This window comes from Antedon mediterranea, chromosome 10, assembly GCF_964355755.1.
Source record: "Antedon mediterranea chromosome 10, ecAntMedi1.1, whole genome shotgun sequence".
NCBI classification, from domain to species: domain Eukaryota; kingdom Metazoa; phylum Echinodermata; class Crinoidea; order Comatulida; family Antedonidae; genus Antedon; species Antedon mediterranea.
This window is the reverse complement of record NC_092679.1, coordinates 1055440-1075590: the sequence shown is the minus strand read 5'-3', so window position 1 is coordinate 1075590 and position 20151 is coordinate 1055440. Positions and strand designations below refer to the sequence as shown.

Below are 20151 nucleotides of genomic sequence, written 5' to 3'. Positions count from 1 at the left end.
TGGATCATCTTGCATGCAAATTTCTACACAATTATGTTCCATAGTCATTAGTACACCTGTGCTATATACAACATAGATCATGCATTTCCTCAGAATAAAGTTTGCAGGTGTAGGCCTACAATAGGCCTACACCACTACCTAGTAGTAGGCCAACACCACTACCGAGTAGTAGTAGGCCTACACCACTACCTAGTAGTAGTAGGTCTACACCACTACCTAGTAGTAGTAGGCCTACACCACTACCTCTCTTCACAGTGCATGCTCTTGCATACCTTATTTACTTAATACCATTTATTTCTGCTAGATATTCTGGAATGTTGGATGCCAGCTTGTAGCTTTGAACTTTCAAACGTTAGGTATGTCACAATTGTAAATTTCATGTTGGCCAACACTGTCTCCATAACAATACAAATCTTATCTTAGTAATATCACTCAAACATTTTCCCTTAAATCAAAGATAAAATATACCTCCCACAATTAAAATAAAACTGTATAACATGGTATAAACGTAGATCTTGAGTACACCAGCAGTGAAGTCAATGATACTAAGTATGACGGCCATGTGTCTTGAGAAGAAGACGGCTACAAGAACAGTAACAGTAACTTTCTGTTTTTATTGACATATTATTAAGTTTATTCATTTCTAGACTTTTTATTATTTTCTGTTCTTTGTAGATCTTCCTATGCAGCTAAATATGGGCATCTTTGATTACAATGGCAGAACAGGTTACATTTTGAAGCCAGCGTCCATGAGACGGCACAACAAGCCTTTTGATCCATTTATAGAGAAGCCAATGGATGGCGTTGTACCATCTACAGTACAAATTAAGGTTAGCTAAACTATAGCCACTGCTACTGTTCTTGGCACTGTATGTATAATTTGTTCTGTATCATAGGACAATTCTGTAATACAGAATCACATGTGACACCTATCATACTGTTTGCCAAAATAAGGGTACCACATGTGATGCATATGTGACACAGTATTACAGAATTTGCTTATGATACTGTACAATCTATGCCATATGTGAGATATGTGAGTGAATAGTGCACTGATTTTCAAAGTGGTAGATGAGCCCTATATTGTGTACTTTTATGTTTAAAAAAAAACAGAATTGAAGAATTGTATTAGTTGCATGTTCCCCTTTTTGTAGCAACTAAATAATAATTCTTTTTTTTTAAAGATAATTTCTGGACAGTTCATAAGTGAGAAGCGAGTGAACTCTTACGTAGAAGTGGACATGTTTGGTTTGCCCTTTGACACACATCGGCGTGAATATAAGGTTAAATCTACATCGAGCAATGGCATCAGTCCTACATATGATGAAGCAACTTTCAGTGTGGAAAAGGTATGTATTTACATGACATGACAATATTTGGAGATGAACAGTAAACTTATTTTCCCCCTTTTACTTATCTTCTACTGTGTGTGACAGACAGTTAATCATACAATATTTTGGTGGTGAATGGTCAATTTATTTTCCCCCTAATACTTATCTTCTACTGTGTGTGATATAGACAGTTAATCATACAATATTTTTGTGTTTAATGGTCAATTTATTTTTCCCCTAATACTTATCTTCTACTGTGTTATATAGACAGTTAATCATACAATATTTTGGTGGTGAATGGTCAATTTATTTTTCCCCTAATACTTATCTTCTACTGTGTATGACGAGACAGTTAATCATATAATATTTTGGTGGTGAATGGTCAATTTATTTTCCCCTTTTACTTATCTTCTACTGTGTGTGATATAGACAGTTAATCATACAATATTTTTGTGTTTAATGGTCAATTTATTTTTCCCCTAATACTTATCTTCTACTGTGTTATATAGACAGTTAATAATACAATATTTTGGTGGTGAATGGTCAATTTATTTTTCCCCTTTTACTTATCTTCTACTGTGTGTGATAGACAGTTAATCATACAATATTTTGGTGGTGAATGGTCAATTTATTTTTCCCCTAATACTTATCTTCTACTGTGTGTGATAGACAGTTAATCATACAATATTTTGGTGGTGAATGGTCAATTTATTTTTCCCCTTTTAAATTATCTTCTACTGTGTGTGACAGACAGTTAATCATACAATATTTTGGTGGTGAATGGTCAATTTATCCACTCCTCTTTTCTCTTCCAGGTGATAATGCCAGACCTCGCCATGATCAGGATTTCAGTCTCTGAAGAAAATGGAAAATTTGTTGGACATAGAATATTACCTGTCAAGAATATAAGACCAGGTAAGACAGAGAAATGAAGCTATACACTCAATAAAAAGTAACAAAATAGAAAAAAAAAAGGCAGTCCCTATTTTGTTATGACCTACAACCTCCACCATAGGGAATGTTCTCGTTATTATTTATTCTATAAATAATTCTCTGTTGTATTTACCTTATTTAAAACAACAACTATTGTCAAACACCAAAACAGCTCCACACAATAAAACATAAATATAAGGAGAAGAAGGGACAAGTCCCATTAAACATACAGCTGCACTGCGAAAAGGTTAAAGGTTAACCAACTGATTGAAACAGCTTGTATATAAGTTTTCAAAATTATTATTGTGGTTGTATCCTCTTTTGATTCATGAATAATTCATGAACCATATAAATTGTATAATACATGGATTGGAGTTGTGACTTGGTGGTTATGATTACAACTCCCCTCCCAAGGACTTGTAATAAGACTTTGTTATGTAGAGCATCTTGTGTATATGTTTGTCTTGTGAACAGGATTGTCAGCTTTAAGAAGGATAGTGAATGGATTTTCTTATGGTTATCCTTGGCAATTTGCCTAAATATATAAAACAAAACAAAAACTTTCAGCATGTGTATTTTGCATTCAGGTTATCATCACATTCCACTGAAGAATGAGTCCAACCAGCCCTTATTGATGGCAACACTGTTTGTGTACATCAAAGTAAAGGATTTCGTACCTAAGAATCTGAATGATTTCATTGTTGCTCTGGAGAATCCTATAGCTTATCAGGATGGGATATCAAAGCGTGAGGCACAGCTGAAAGCGCTCGAAGATGACATGCTAACAGTAAGTTGTACTTTTCATTTATAAATCAAAAAAGAATGTTTTTATAACAGTTAATGTTAAATCGTACATTTAAACGATAAATAAGTTAAATAATATAGACTTTTTTTTTTAAATACTTTTACTCATAAGATCCCTAAATAAACATAAAAAATCATAAGGAAAAGCAACATCAATTCAATATCATATAGTTGTACTTAACATAATATGTTTTCTTGTTTCTTCTTTCTACAGTCTGGTTGTTTGAAAATGAGTTTCATGGAATATAAAAAACAGAAATGTGACAATATCTGCTTTATAAATGTATAATTGGGTCTTTAAGGCATAATTAAAAAACAATTATTATTATTATAACTTTTATCAACTTTTTTCAGAATAACTTAATGGATTCAGATGAACCATTGCTAAGTCCATCTGAATTCATGCCGATGGAGAATCACCCTCTTTCCAAATCTGCACTTGAGCTCCGTGAAGAACAAATTGACCTGAATAAGTCGAACAACCAATCACAAATGAATGAATCAGAATACAAGAGGAGGTCAGATTCATCCAATGAGAGTCCTGTCATCCCAACGTCTAAGCCCAGGCAGTTTTCTTTGACAACAGAAGACAATGATTCCTCTAGTAATATTACAGGTAGGTGATGAACAATGGAAGTTTATTTATTAGGACACCTTTTTTCAGTGGCGTATCCAGGATTTTGAAGTCGGAGGGGGGGGGGGGGTTAATTGCCAATTTGCCGACAAAATCAGTGTCATTACCTGTACTTTACATGTCTAGGCCTACACATCAATATATGTTCTAGGATTGCATAGTCATGTTGTCTGATAGGGATAACGATGCAAAATTAAAACCAAATTAAACATTATCTGTTAGTATGTTGTATTAATATTACACTAAAGAAAGAATTACGAAAATCTGACTTGTAGTTTTCGAAATATAGGGTCTAAAACATCGCCGAAAATGATCGTTTTTAGCCACGAAAGAAGTAAAACAATTTGCGGCCTCAGTCGACAATTCTATTAACTGAGTTGATGAAACGCGACAGTTTGAATACTCCATCACACCGTGGTTGGTTGCTTTCGGTGCACTCTTGCATTGTGTCCAAGTGGGAACCAAGCTTTTTTTGTTACATGTTAATTATTATTTATATATTTCTAATATAAATGAATTATATATTTAACTAATAACAACACTGTAAACATGTTAATATTATACAATTATTATTGAGTATGGTAATAAACTAGATTTATAGTGCATACAATTGCACGCCATGTGACCCATGTAGTGTTATATAATGTTTTTATATTGCAATGTATCTTAGTTGTTGTTGATGTTAATGCACATTGTAATAGGTTGCTGTACAATGTAAACACTGTAGATATTTGAGTGTGTAGTAATATAATATTATCCATCCTCATCTCTTTTCCTTCATCCTTTTTATTCTTATTTCCTCTTTCTTTTCTTCATTTTACACTTAAACTGATGGTTACATTGTCTTTGTTTCCCCTTTTTATAGGCCCCTTTTTTCCTCTGTTTTGTGTCCTTTTTTCACTTGGTCTTCCCTCCGTACAGTATTTGTTTCCCAGTACTTCTTTCTCTGTACTTCTTTCTCTGCTGAATCCACTTGGCATCCGCTTGTTTAATCCACACACAAATTTGTTACTTCTTGTGGGAAATTCTCACATTTCACATTATTTTGAGTATTTTCCAAAAAATCTTCCTATAGAAACAGATAGATAACAGATAGTAGAATAGTTTTTTTGTACATGCATGTTATTTAATGTAATGGAATGTTTGAAATGTATCAATAGAAACATACTTTATATAAACACATTTTTCAATATACAGTAGAACCCTTTTATTTGGGACATCCTTATTCAATAAAGTGACACCTCTATTAAAGGGACACCTCTATTAAAGGGACACCCCTATTAAAGTGACACCTCTATTAAAGGGACACCCCTATTAAAGTGACACCTCTATTAAAGGGACACCCCTATTAAAGGGACACCTCTATTAAAGTGACACCTCTATTAAAGGGACACCCCTATTAAAGGGACACCCCTATTAAAGGGACACCCCTATTAAAGGGACACCCCTATTAAAGGGACACCTCTATTAAAGGGACACCCCTATTAAAGGGACACCCTATTAAAGGGACACCCCTATTAAAGGGACACCCCTATTAAAGGGACACCCCTATTAAAGGGACACCCCTATTAAAGGGACACCCCTATTAAAGGGACACCCCTATTAAAGGGACACCCCTATTAAAGTGACACCCCTATTAAAGGGACACCCTATTAAAGGGACACCCCTATTAATGGGACACCCCTATTAATGGGACACCCCTATTAAAGGGACACCTCTATTAAAGGGACACCCCTATTAAAGGGACACCCCTATTAAAGTGACACCCCTATTAAAGGGACACCCCTATTAAAGGGACACCCCTATTAAAGGGACACCCTATTAAAGGGACACCCCTATTAAAGGGACACCCCTATTAAAGGGACACCCCTATTAAAGGGACACCTCTATTAAAGGGATGCCCCTATTAAAGGGACACCCCTATTAAAGGGACACCCCTATTAAAGGGATGCCCCTATTAAAGGGACACCCGTATTTAAGAGACACCTCTTTTCAAGGAACACCCCTATTAAAGGGACACCCCTATTTAAGAGTCACCTCTTTTCAAGGAACACCCCTATTAAAGGGACACCCCTATTTAAGAGTCACCTCTTTTCAAGGAACACCCCTATTAAAGGAACATCCCTATTAAAGGAACATCCCTATTTAAGAGACACCTCTATTAAATGGACACCCCTATTAAAGGGACACCCCTATTTAAGAGACACCTCTTTTCAAGGAACACCCCTATTAAAGGGACACCCCTATTTAAGAGTCACCTCTTTTCAAGGAACACCCCTATTAAAAGGGCACCCCTATTTAAAAGACACCTCTTTTCAAGGAACACCCCTATTAAAAGGACACCCCTATTTAAGAGGCACCTCTTTTCAAGGAACACCCCTATTAAAGGAACATCCCTATTTAAGAGACACCTCTATTAAATGGACACCTCTTTTCAAGGAACACCCCTATTAAAGGGACACCTATTAAAGTGACACCCCTATTTAAGAGACACCTCTTTTCAAGGAACACCCCTATTAAAGGGACACCCCTATTTAAGAGTCACCTCTTTTCAAGGAACACCCCTATTAAAGGGACACCCCTATTTAAGAGTCACCTCTTTTCAAGGAACACCCCTATTAAAGGAACATCCCTATTTAAGAGACACCTCTATTAAATGGACACCCCTATTAAAGGGACACCCCTATTTAAGAGACACCTCTTTTCAAGGAACACCCCTATTAAAGGGACACCCCTATTTAAGAGTCACCTCTTTTCAAGGAACACCCCTATTAAAAGGGCACCCCTATTTAAAAGATACCTCTTTTCAAGGAACACCCCTATTAAAAGGACACCCCTATTTAAGAGGCACCTCTTTTCAAGGAACACCCCTATTAAAGGAACATCCCTATTTAAGAGACACCTCTATTAAATGGACACCTCTTTTCAAGGAACACCCCTATTAAAGGGACACCTCTATTAAAGTGACACCTCTATTAAAGGGACACCCCTATTAAAGGAACACCCCTATTTAAGAGACACCTCTTTTCAAGGAACACCCCTATTAAAGGGACACCCCTATTTAAGAGACACCTCTTTTCAAGGAACACCCCTATTAAAGGGACACCCCTATTTAAGAGACACCTCTTTTCAAGGAACACCCCTATTAAAGGGACACCCCTATTTAAGAGACACCTCTTTTCAAGGAACACCCCTATTAAAGGGACACCCCTATTTAAGAGACACCCCTATTAAATGGATTCTTTGTTGGTTTAAGGTGTCCCCTTAATAAGTGTTCTACTGTATTATAATTGGCAATAGAATAGACTATAGATATTATATGTTGATGCATGCAGTATAGCATTGATAATTACATACAAATAAAATTATATGCTAATCATTTAAAATATATATAAAGTACATACACACTTAACACCTGTATCAAACATAACAGTGACATGAAATATGACCAGTACAGAGAATCTCCTGGTATCTGAGGCAGATCACACATTTTAAATAACTTTGTTTTGTCGTCTGAATTTAGCTAAGCAAAATCATATTAGTAGCTTTGGCTTGTCTGTAGTCTTTGTAGCTTGGTGTTCCTGCATGCTATGTATTTAATGCACAATAATGTTAGATGGTGTTGACAAACTATAGACCATTTTCTGAAGCTTGGCAATAGACAAAATGTTTTATATACAGAATATTCAAAAACTAAATTATCAGAGGCTCTATAGTTTTTGTTTTCTTGGATTTGTTTTTTGTTTTCTATACAAAATGTTTGTAATTTTCCAAAAAGTTATTATGCCTACGAAGGTGGTCTAAGTACTGTACATTAAACACACAAATATTAATGGGTGAGCAGCTAATGAGCTTGCGCTTCTAACAAATAGTTCTCTTCTCAGGCTACAAACGTGCTAAACTTTCCAAATCAAGTTCGCTTGGCGCGACACAGTTTGCTTTGCAAGCTATGGAACCAAATAGTCTGAGGCAGAAGAGTGCAAGTACCCCTAATTTGGGGCAGATAGGTATCTAAGTTTTCTAATGCTCGTAGCCATCTGGTTACTCAAATGTTTCTTGTTAAATGTTTGTTAATATAACAAGTTTTAAAGTTTTGATTACATTTTTTGATAAAATCTTGTTAATACAATAAATTAACTTTACATTTTACTAATAATCTTCTGAAATATAATATTTTACTATTAACTTGAACCATTACCTCACTATGCTTAATTAACATTAAGCATGAACTAACAATCTTTGCTAACATTTGGTGCTTATCATGGATAACATTTAAAAAAACTTGTCTCTGTATGTCCTTAAGTTAAAAATATTGAATTGTTCCAATAGCCTGTTTAATAATCATGATTTTTTGATGAATGAGTTAATTTAATTGAGCATTAGATTTTACAACTAAATTGTATTTATTTCTACTTCTGAATGGAACATGACGTGGTAAGACTTAGCTATTTTCTTTCTTCAGTCTGTGATGTCTTTTTCAAATAGTTTCAACAGGTTTTTCCTTTAATAGTTTTCTTTTTCAACACAAATTCTTCTGGTTTTTTTTAATACTTTCCTTATTTCACTTGTTATCCACATTCACTCAAACAAACACATTTTATTTTCTTTCTTCCTTCTCTTTCCTTTTTATAAAAGAGAATTATATTCAAATAATGTTCATACTTTTATTAATAATTCACACTCTTGCAAAATAAACCAAGATCAGAATTCTGACAATTCTTTTTTTTATAACTTGATTCCCAATTTCATGTTCACTATTTATGATTATGATTTAGGACGGAAGTCGCAGCACAAGCAAATAGACCAGGCAAAAGTTGGAATAATCCATCACTTGTGATTGGTTAACTCGCTTGTGTTGCAGCTTACATCATTGTGTTGAATTCCTAGTGGGAATGAAGGACGATGAAACCTTTTTATCTTTTACAATTTTTATTTAATTTTAAAGAAATTTGCTCTTTTAAATAATTTAATCTTAGTAATCTATTTTTTTATAATATTAAAACAATAAATTTTATTTTTTCTTTTACAATTTAAATTCTTAGTGAATCTCTGAATGATCAGCATTACTTTTTTAATAATAATTGTTATTTTTTATAATTCTTTTAAATGTTCTTTATTTTTAAAAATCATTTCATATTTAATTCCAGCTGATGATATTATACCAACTACAATTGAGGAAATACGTAAACAAAAAGTAAGAAGTCACCCAGTATAAAGAACAAATAAATAAAATAAATAAATAATAGGAAACGAAATTTTATTTCCTCTAATTATCTTATCTTATATAAAAATATATAATTTATTTTTTAATTAAGAGATACATGAAAGACATGCAGAAGCTGGAACAGCAATTGGAGAAGATTACAAGGAAACATGAAAAGAAAGTTGGAAAACTTAAGAAAGAACAAGAACTAGAGATTGTAAAATTGGAGTCAATACAACAAAAAGCATTGAAAGTTCTTGAGAAGCAACATCAGAAAGAAAGAAAACGCAAAACATCGTAAGAACTTGTTTTTCTGACAATTTACCCAGTATAAATTATCAGCCATAAAATGTGCAAAGAATCATAATATGACTTTTGTCAAGAAAATTGACATAAGAACTTATTCGACTGTTTTAATTTATTCATTCATTTTAAATTATTATAAACTCTTCATTTCAACCTTTGGTTGTTTTTGAGTATTTTATAACAGTCAAATAAAAATAAATAAATTCATTATAAGGGTTGTTTTGTAGTCTTTAAGCCCAACAATTCCCACCTTGTACAAAGGTGTTTGATGGTATTATAAACTAAACCGCATGTCAAACAAAAATTATTCTAATGCGGTTACTGCCGTAACTCGTTTTTTTTTCACTCTTTAATATGTTTATGCAATCATTTATAAAGTTGGTTAATGATACACACTGTTTATTTCAATGATTGTCCACATATTTGTACAAAAAATGTAGTTACTGCAATAACTGCAGTAAAATAATTCGACATTATAAATCTACTTCTTTAGAGATGTGTTGCAGAAAACAGATCGAGAAATGGAGGAGTTGAAGACATCACAACGTAATCAGGTATGTAGGTATTGGCTGTGTAATAGTTTTACTATTCAATGCATTGATATCATTGTTCATTTGTGTAGATATTGGCTGTGAAATTGTTATACTATTCAATGCATTTATATCATTGTTTTCTTTGCATTTGTCCAGATGGACTCTTTGAAAGGACGACATGAGAATGCGATGGTCAAGATTGGTCAGCATTACTACAAGAGTGTATTGAACCAAAAGAAGGAACACCTGGGTATTCAAATAGAGATGGAACTTGAGTTGCTGCAACGGTCACATGCTCAGCAGCTTAGAAAGCTAGCTAGTGTGCAAGCTAAGTAAGGCTCTGTCTACACTATCAAACTAGTTAAAAAGTGTGATGTACACAAATATGGTATTAATATGATATCATCATGTCCATATATGGGCACGTCACACTTTTTTTGTCACATAATTTTGTATAGTCTAGACAGAGCTTAAGTTTCTTTTTAGACAAACTTTATGAACAAACTTGTCGCATTCTCAATTGATCTTATTATCAGCATGAACACAAAAAGGAAAATAAGCTTCAAACATTTTAAATATATTGCTATATAATTGTTTTCATTACAGGTCACGAACGCAACTGAAAAAAAATATGGAAGCCCAAAGGAATCGAGAAATTAAGGAATATGTGACCTCATCTAAAGGTCATGATAGCGCATCATCCGAACTTCGTTCCATGAATGAATTGAAGCAGAAAAAAGTAAAAGACGCTGTACAAAAAGTTAGAAATGTAAGCAATACATTCTTGTAAAAACGAGCAGTTATTATTTTATTAGTATTTGTGTAGTTTATTTATATCATACACATCCAACAGCGAGCACAAACTCGCCAATTACAGGATGGATAAACAATTTTATAATTAATCGTGCTTAAGTCGCATTTGAGGCTTAGGAAGTGGACAGTAATACATATAAGTTACAAAATAGTAAAGTTAAGAAGTAAATGTAAAATATTTCATTCTAACGGAAGATCATAAATGTTATCATTTCCTTCTCTTTGTCAGCTTGATGAAGAGCATGCAACAAAAGCAGAGGAGATGAGGAAGACGATGCAACAAATCACAACTAGTGTTGAAGAAAATGCTAATCAGGTTTCAGTTATTTTAATTTTCTAAATAATAAAATATTTAACTAAAGCTCTGTCTACACTCTTAAACTTTATGTGACAAAAAAATGTGATGTGACCATATATGATGGACACGATGACTGTCATATTTGGGCACATCACTACCATATTTGCACAATGGTTTCAGATGTTTACATTACATTTTAACCAATAGGATCCGTCTGTACATACCTGTAGTAACTCACAAAAATTTCTATTTTGTAGGTGCTCGCTGATTTGGAGAAGCAATATCGAGATAACTGCGATGTTCTTGAAGATGAACGCAAATACAGCAGTAGGTGCATGGATTTGCACACAAATGGTAATGGGCATTCACTTCCTAGCCAAGGTAATCACCAGTCCAATGGCTCCGGTCTCTATATCAAGTCTCCCTCGTCGGCTCATTCCTCCGATCTTTCACCAGCTCATTCGTCTGATAGTTCGATCTTTGATTCTTCGTTTTATGATGACACCAAGTTGTAAAGGTATACTGTACTCAACAAGAAATGGAGATTTTTGTATACTGCACATTCCATGATATATTTCACTTTTATTTATTTTTGGAACATCAAAAAAGCAGCACCTCATTATTTTCACATTTTTATTTATTTAAATTTTTAGAAATTCTAAAATGTACTGTAAAATAGTTTTCTTTTTGTTTTTTAGTTTTTCATTGTTTGGTTATCATATATTCAATTTGCATACCATCTTTTAACCAAAAATAATTGATATTTTTCTGCTTGAGTAATTTTATTTAAATGTAACCAAACCTAATAAAATACCTTATAGCCTTGCGAGGGACATCCCATAAAATATTCTAGAAAAAAATCACCTCAATACAACCAGCGATTTGCGAGCTATGGGTTCCTGATATTTTAAACTTAATATGCATATTTGAATAAATTTGCATACCAATGTGTCACCAAACTTTGTTTTGTTGAAGTTCATCTCATATGCGTTCATTAAAAAACCTTTGTTTGTTTTTTGTTTCATTTTTGGAGCTAGATTGCTTAGACTTAGGCCTACTTGAAGGCCTCTTAAGCTGTGTATACACTATCAAACTAGTTTGACAAAAAAGTGTGATGTGCCTAAATACACTATTGATATGCCCAAATATGGTAGTGATATCATCATGTCCATATATGGACAATTTTTTAAATGAAAATCTCCCCCTTTTTTTTAGGACATACTGTAATAAACCTGCTATACAAAGCCTAGCATCATCAAACTATTAATAATAAGTGATAGCGTTTTTATGTTTGCATGTTGTAACACCTTGACACACTATATTGTTAACCTGTTACTGCAATTGTTATGATGCATTTTGTTTTAACATAAGGTCTGTTGGCATTTAATTGAATTCATGTGATGACATACCCCTCACTCGATTCCTTGGCACAGTTTTGTAGTTTGGGTGGTTTCTAGGTCCAGGTGACAACCAATGACACATCAATACGTAGGTCGTAGGTCATCGCAAAACAAAACTTCCAATGCAATATCTGTATACCATTTACAGCACTGGAACCTATGCAATAATGGGAAGATGGTTTGTTATAAGGTCTTTTCCATGCAGATCACCCCCCCCCCCCCTGGGTGCCAAACCCCACTTCTTCCCCACCCCTGGTTCCAAACCCCACCCCTGTTACCAAACCCCACCCCTGTTGCCAAACCCCACCCCTGTTACCAAACCCCACCCCTGGTACCAAACCCCACCCCTGTTACCAAACCCCACCCCTGGTTCCAAAACCCACCCCTGTTGCCAAACCCCGCCCCTGTTGCTAACCCCCACCCCTGTTGCTAACCCCCACCCCTGGTACCAAACCCCACCCCTGGTACCAAACAAACCCCACCCCTGGTACCAAACACCACTCCTGATACTTGTGTGAGTACATTAATAAACCATGTTACTATCAAGTTTAATACATTGAACAAGAACTGATATTAAACAATAACTTTTTTTAACCTTATTATATTTTTTTTTTTGCAGAGAATTTGCATGAGTAAATATTGCATGCAAGACGACCTCAAGTCTTCAAATTAATCTCACCAAAGATCAGGTTTTACCGTTTCAAATTTCTTTATTTTAAATACAAATAAATATTTTATAACAATAATTTTTAAATTGAATCATTTATTTTAAAATGTTTGCTTATCATCAGTTTAGACAATTTTTAATTGGAATCTTTTTCGTATTAATATTTGATAAGAATTAATCTGAAATTTTAAATACTGTAACAAATTTTGTATGTATTTTAAATAATTTTAAAATTAGAAGAATCTCAAAATCAAAATTAGAAAATATAAAGATTGTTTTGATCTTAAGGAATGTCATTTATAATAATTACATTATGCATTTTTGATAATAATAATTATAGTTATTGACTCCATATGGTTTTAATATTACTAATTCTTAATATTAATTATGTTGTTTTTTTATATTTTATGATTATTATTTGCTATATTTTTGAAGATTTATTTTGCTGCATATTGTCATATTTAATTTTATAATAATGATAATGATAATAATTATAATAATAATAGTAATAATGGTGATGATAATAATGATAATGATGTGATATGATAATACTAATAAAAGTAGTAAATAGTAATTATAAGAATTGATATAAGGGGATATTAAAGTGCTGAATGTATACACAGTTGTTTTGCTAACCATCAAATCATAAATACGTTAAAAGAGGTAAAAACTCAGAATGTAAAATCAATTGGGAAAATACCAATTGAAACTCGGGAAAGCAACATAATAATTATTTCAACTATGGAATGCAACAATTGAGCACCACCCCAAATGTATCTAAAAATAGAATTTTAATTTTTACGGTAATTTATTAAAATACGCTGATATTTCATTAATAATATCTTGTGCATTATTAATATTATTACATTATTGTTTATTTATTATTCTTTTTAATTTATTTATTTTAATTTATTTATTTTTGTTCACCGCTTTTATTGCCTTCAATGTATGTCTTTCATTAAAAGGAATTGAGAAGCATTTTATAGTCTCAAATATTAAAATACAAAATATCTATAACGATCTCCTAACATTTGAAAATATGTCAAAAGTTTCAATATAAAGATCAAATAGTTCACAAGTTAGAAATGAAATTTAGGATTTTTCAATGGTAAGTAAGTTTTTTCTGTAAATACATTTATGTACAATATATTTTATGTGTGTTTTAAAGTACTGTGTTATTATTTAATTTTTTACATTAAAAACTACAAACAAGGTTATTAATACAAATATGAAAAAATGACATTAAAACTAAACAATTACAAATGAATAAGAACAATACAGAATTAATTAATTATTTTTTAATTTTATTTTAATTAATATTTACCACTAGCACAGATCCTGTAGCATTTTGTCTTCAATAAATCCATAAAATGTTTAAAGCACCAACTTAGCAGCAGCAGAAATAATAGAAACATTGTTTTACAGGGTTTTTTGCTTCTCAAATTCCTTGTTTCATCTGAAATGTTCTTTTTTAATTGGGTGTTGATATAATTGCATAGATAGGCTGAATATAAGATTTAATATATGTATGATTTATTTTCGTTTAAATATATTTAAAATAATATATCACTATATGACACAAATGTAAAATGACAATATGTAAATTAAATAATTATATTTTTGTATAAATGTGTGGGAAATTAATAACTTATTAACATTGCATTGTAATTTTAATTGTATAAGTACGACGTCGGTATGATAAAAAAATGATATTGTATTGAAAAACAAATTGATATTTAATGGAAAAAAAGGTGTTGGTAGACCCTGCTGTAGTTGTTGTGCTAGACCCTGTTGTAGGCATTATGGTAGACCCTGTTGTAGGCCTTATGGTAGACCCTGTTTTAGGCCTTATGGTAGACCCTGTTTTAGGCCTTATGGAAGACCCTGTTGTAGGCCTTGTGGTAGGTCCTTTTATAGGCCTGACTAATTAAACAGAGCTAAAACGACTAATATTCACAGCCTTTCCATTTTTACTATACCAACTTTGTATATTGATGTCTTTCAAATGGCACGATGGCATCAGCATTGTTTTAAATACTGTAGTAATAAGTAAATGAAATAATACTAAAGGACATTTAATGTATTTTAATATGAACCATATTACACTACCACTACTAACATGTAATAACTAACAATTCTCTATTTTGTATTATGACAATTTATTTTGTGGAAATTAATAATGAATCCACCAATCTGTAGTAGGCCCTATAATCATTATGAAATGCAAAGTATGTTAATATTGAAATATTACTTTTATCATGTGATGCTACTATGCATTGATTGTATTTAAAATTGAGATAAGTATCCTAAAAGCTTATTTCTATAAAGCAATATTGTAAGTACGAATGCTAGTATACCACTGCATTGCTTTTTACAATTTCGGATACAAATGTGGTGTAATTGTAATACACTTTTTAAATTCAATTGATTTGGTGTTTTGTGCAGTTTTCATTAAAATATCAATATAAAATAAAACTAGGCCTATGAATTATTTTTTTAATGGAAATACGTCGCATGTTTTGTTTTGGAAGTATTTAAAAAAAGTTTTTATATAGAGAAACTATAGAGGGTGCTATTTATTTTGGAATTAGCAGTGGATTTTTCTGTCGCGGTGGTTTGCAACAATCTCGCTGCTTTCGCGCGGGGAGGAGGAGCATTCTCCAGGCGAGCAACATTGCTTATCTTTGCTTTGATCGGAATTATCGAGGGGCCACCATCACAACCACGGAGCTCCGTTACATTGACAGCTTATTTGCAACGGATATTGCCGTATTTTGAAGATGATGTTCAAATGAACAATCCATCAATTAGTTGATGGAATATGTTTTGATCTTTGGATGATATTGACGATATTGAAATATTCTTCGTGTGATTGGTGAGAGGTCTTTTTTGTGTTTTTAAGTTAGGCAGTTGATGATGATGGCTGTATAATTAATTAAGCCCTTCCCAGCCTGCTAGCTAGGCTAGGTTTAGATGGATTTTAGGGCCTAAATTATAACTGTATACTATTATACATATGGCCTACTGGCTGTACTAGGCTATTTAGGCTAGAGTTAGGCCTAGCCTAGATGGCAATAATAACATTTTTAATAAATAAAAAGCATCTTGCGTAACATTTTAATTTTAAAGTTATTGAAATTGAATTTCTTTTTATATAATAATAATATTATAATAATAATAGCCTAGGCAGCCTATACTAGGCCTAGCAAAGCATTTTAAAATACTTTGTATTTCAGCTTCAACAAACGCCTAATAATAATATTAATAAGAATAAGATATCAAACCATGATATGTTTTGACTTATTTTACTTTCAATTACAAACACTACCAATAATATCAAGTAGTGTATTATGTATCGAGAAACCTAATATTTTATTTTATTATTCTAATTCGGTTTCTCTCCTAGCAAATATTTCTATAACTTTCTCTAGGCTACCAGTATCCTTATGACCTTTTTGCAAAAAAAAAACAACCTCCAAGCTGAATAGATCCTTTGTTAACAGTACAACTGCCCATCTGCTCCAAAGGCTAGTGTCTCTTCACGTCATTCATTCAAAAGCAATTAAATAATATATTTGTCATAATGATGTCATAATAATGAAAACTGTGCAGACACTACAATATAATGTTTGGTATTAATAAATGTTATCAATTTTTAATTTAACTGGTTTTTACTTGGTTGAAATATAATTAAAAAAGAAGATTACGTTGTGTTGAATGATGCATGGCCTCAAATGTAAAATATGATGAAAAAAAAAAATCATGAACCAGTTTGTGCGGCGTTAATAATTCAATAACGATCTCAAGTCATCAATGATGACAACTTGTTTTCATACATGTGTCACTATGTCAAATCTCGGGACAATTTATAGAGTGACAGAACACAAGCTATAACTTTATTAAGTCTCAACATCGAGGTAAATGAAGATAATTGTTTTAACAAAATATAATTTTGTGATTAAAAAAAAAGTTCCATCTTTGAAGAAGATCTTTACAGGATAATTAAGTAGTACACATAAATGATATATTTTAATTCTTGCAGTGTGTGATGATATTTACTCATTAACTCCCACATTACTATCTTGTTTTCATTAATTTATACGATTGTCTTTAATTATTAGTGTCTAGAACTGTAATAGTTAGTCCTATGTGTATTGAACATTCATCATTCTATGGAAATAATTAGTTCAGCATGTCACTCATGGTGAAACAATTAAATCAACATAATTTATTAACATGTTTAATTGTAGTGAAGGTAATACCATGTCATGTTATCCAATATTTATTATTTTACTAAAAAATGATCCTAAAATTGCAAGTAAAGCTTTGTCTGCACTATCATCAAACTTTATGCGACAAAAAATATATATGGACACAATGATGTCATATCACTACCATATTTGAGCATATCACTACCATATTTGGGCACATCACACTTTTTGTCACATAAGTTTGATAGTGTACATAGAGCTTTAGTAGAAAGGATATTTCATTTTTATATCACTCAAAAATTATGTTAAAATTTAGAAAGGATATTTTAAAAATGAATTTAAATGTGTACCTTAACTATTATTTAAGAATAATATTATGTTTCTATATGTTTTTGTTACATTTACACTGGTTACTGCATCACATACATTGTACTTCAAACCATTTTGTAGTTAGTATTCATTTGTTCTGATCCACAATAATCTCATTATCATCATCAATCAACATTATCATTGTCATTAATCACAGCAGTCAGTAAATACAGATTACTGTACTACCATAAGCAATATAAATAAAGCATACAGTATTTATCATGACACCCACACACAAAGCTACATTTATGCAGTTAGCACAAACTAATCCAATTTTTATGTTAATCCCACGGTCAGTTGACATCATGATCATTGTGAACATTCCGTTTACTGCCAAGTAATTGTAGTGAATATACTTCGTGCCTAGCTTACCTGGATAAACCAACAATAGTCTATCTGAAGACTAATTACTAAGAGAAGAATACATTATGAAAATAATAATAATCCCTATGGAATATGTAACAAGTTTTAACCTTAAAGTATTATTCTTCTGGCCAATTATAATAGGAGTGGTTGAATAAGACTAGGAATATTTCTATAGCCAGGAACTATTTATTAAAAATCCAAAGTGGAGTTTTATAGTAACTATAATCTCCAATTACCGTATATCCTCGGGTACAATCCCACTTGGGGTCTAATCCCACCTCCTACTTTATGTCTAAAACCGGCATATCCCTGGGTATAGTCTCAGTATTGACGTTTGGTCTGAATGTTAGGCCTCTCTAGCCAGTTCACATGAGTTTTTACAACAAAATGATTTACTGAATCATTTTTTTCCTGAACCAGGGTTTCTCATGTATAGTCCCACCCAATTTCATGTTCTAGGGAGTGGGATATGCCAGAGGATATTCAGCTTTTGTAAGGAATAAAGTAAATCTTGTTGATGTTGAACAACCTTTATAGCCTACTATGTTCAAATACCTCATTGAAATAGAAAAGGTTTCAAACACTGTTGGATCAATTGGTCAATAAACTGCATTTCTTGCCTACAGCCAATCTCATACTTGACATTTGCTGATGATGTGCTTTTCATATCATAGCAACAGGGAAGTGTTGGTCTTTAATTTTAACTTGATTGATGATGGATCCATCCCATCATGCAATTTATCAATGGCTGGTGATCATCAAATTTAATCTCTTGTATTTAATCTGTTTCTATCTAATCTTTTTGTTTATCTCTTTATCTATAGTTGGTAATACTATAGTAATCTAAAGAACAAATTTGGTATTGGAAGTCAGTTTAAAAATTATTGTGTTTGGTGCAGGAATTGTTGACCCACGTAAGGGCATGGTTGACGGATTAGTCAATTACAGTAGAACTTGTAACTTTTCGTATCAAAGCCCTCCCTCTGGATATCGCAGGCTTTTGTCGGTTTATGCTAGACTAGTTAATGTTTTTAGAAATCAAATTAATAAGTGCCAACGTTGTTCTTCTAATCAGACTTGGTATTCTATTATATCAGAATTTTCGACAAAACCTTAGCTCTAGTTCGTGTAGAATTTCATGCAGTTTGTCAACTGACTTTTAAGTTAACTAATTCTTTTTCAATATCGGTTCTGACTCATTAAGTCATCAGAAATGCAGATTTTAATTAAGCTACATTTAAACAAGAAACTTGTTAGCCTTATTATTAACATTGCTATCATGTATTTAGAGTATGGTTTGGTATTATTAGCACTGCTAACATGTATTTAAGTATGGTTTTTGGTAGAATTTAAACACATTTTTAAAAAACCCTACAATTTAATAAGTTGCTATGACGATTTCTCGTTACCTTGACATTGGATGAAGTACGAATCATGTTATGCTATTACTTATTGTTAAAAATCAATACATTACAATAGGTACTTTTTTATTCTACTACTATCAATATTTGTATAATAAAATATTGATACACTTGCACATGTATATTAAAACTGTTCAGAATTAACCATTTCTCGTCTCCATACTGTGCATATGAAACAATACATAATATCAGAATTGTATTGCTGTTCTTATTAAGCTCTGTCTACACTATCAAACTTTCTGTGACTAAAAAATGTGATGTGATGGACATGATGATGTCATATCACTACCATATTTGAACATATCTTGCCATATTTGGGCACATCAAACTTTTTTTGTAAAACTGCTGTAGTTTGATAGTGTATACTACAGAGGTTTGGATTCATTGTTGTTTGTCGAATAAGCATTGCCCACGTGTGTGAAATACATACCGATAACTACTATACTTGATATTATATGGTCTACATACATACATACTATGCATACCTAAGTACACAGCATAAGTGTTACCCACCAAATTGTATCACAAGTCTGTATGTATTCCACAGGCACTTATTATATTCGCTGTGTGAAAAATAATACTGTGTGAATCAGTTTATCTTTGAAAACGCAAATTGCGCTTGAGAGTATCAAGGTTTTAAAATCATTATTATCATCACCGTCAACTTTAGCATCGTCATTGTCTCAAATCATGATGATAATAATGATTTTTCTATCTCTATCATGAGGAAGAGGATTACATCATCGAATTTAAAATAATTAATTTAGTAAATTGAACATGAACTTATAAATGAAGTAATTGTCGCAGACGTTGGCTACGGCAAAGAATTAGTGTAGATACGCTTTGACAGCATACACTGCAT

General features: G+C 32.3%; 2 protein-coding genes across 11 annotated transcripts in view; both read left to right on the top strand.

Moving 5' to 3' along the window:
• The window catches only part of LOC140060351 (1-phosphatidylinositol 4,5-bisphosphate phosphodiesterase beta-1-like), a 49246-nt gene extending 33896 nt beyond the window's left edge, over positions 1-15350 (top strand). For 6 of the 9 annotated variants that reach the window (XM_072106516.1, XM_072106515.1, XM_072106521.1 and 3 more), the window contains 15 exons: positions 305-356; positions 676-830; positions 1185-1349; positions 2147-2246; positions 2852-3051; positions 3423-3684; positions 7587-7709; positions 8850-8896; positions 9018-9202; positions 9705-9765; positions 9901-10076; positions 10351-10513; positions 10787-10873; positions 11113-11372; positions 12875-15350. In XM_072106516.1, the coding sequence (XP_071962617.1) occupies positions 305-356; positions 676-830; positions 1185-1349; positions 2147-2246; positions 2852-3051; positions 3423-3684; positions 7587-7709; positions 8850-8896; positions 9018-9202; positions 9705-9765; positions 9901-10076; positions 10351-10513; positions 10787-10873; positions 11113-11370 (2034 nt within the window). In that variant the 3' untranslated portion in view covers positions 11371-11372; positions 12875-15350. The remainder of the gene's footprint in view (positions 1-304; positions 357-675; positions 831-1184; positions 1350-2146; positions 2247-2851; positions 3052-3422; positions 3685-7586; positions 7710-8849; positions 8897-9017; positions 9203-9704; positions 9766-9900; positions 10077-10350; positions 10514-10786; positions 10874-11112; positions 11373-12874) is intronic. The other 3 variants (XM_072106522.1, XM_072106519.1, XM_072106520.1) reach the window with 3 other exon arrangements.
• A 61-nt stretch (positions 15351-15411) lies between these two features.
• Positions 15412-20151, top strand: part of LOC140060352 (1-phosphatidylinositol 4,5-bisphosphate phosphodiesterase beta-4-like) — a 41844-nt gene continuing 37104 nt past the window's right edge. For both annotated transcript variants that reach the window (XM_072106524.1, XM_072106523.1), the window contains exon 1: positions 15412-15797. The gene's annotated coding sequence lies outside the window, so the exon portion shown is untranslated. The remainder of the gene's footprint in view (positions 15798-20151) is intronic.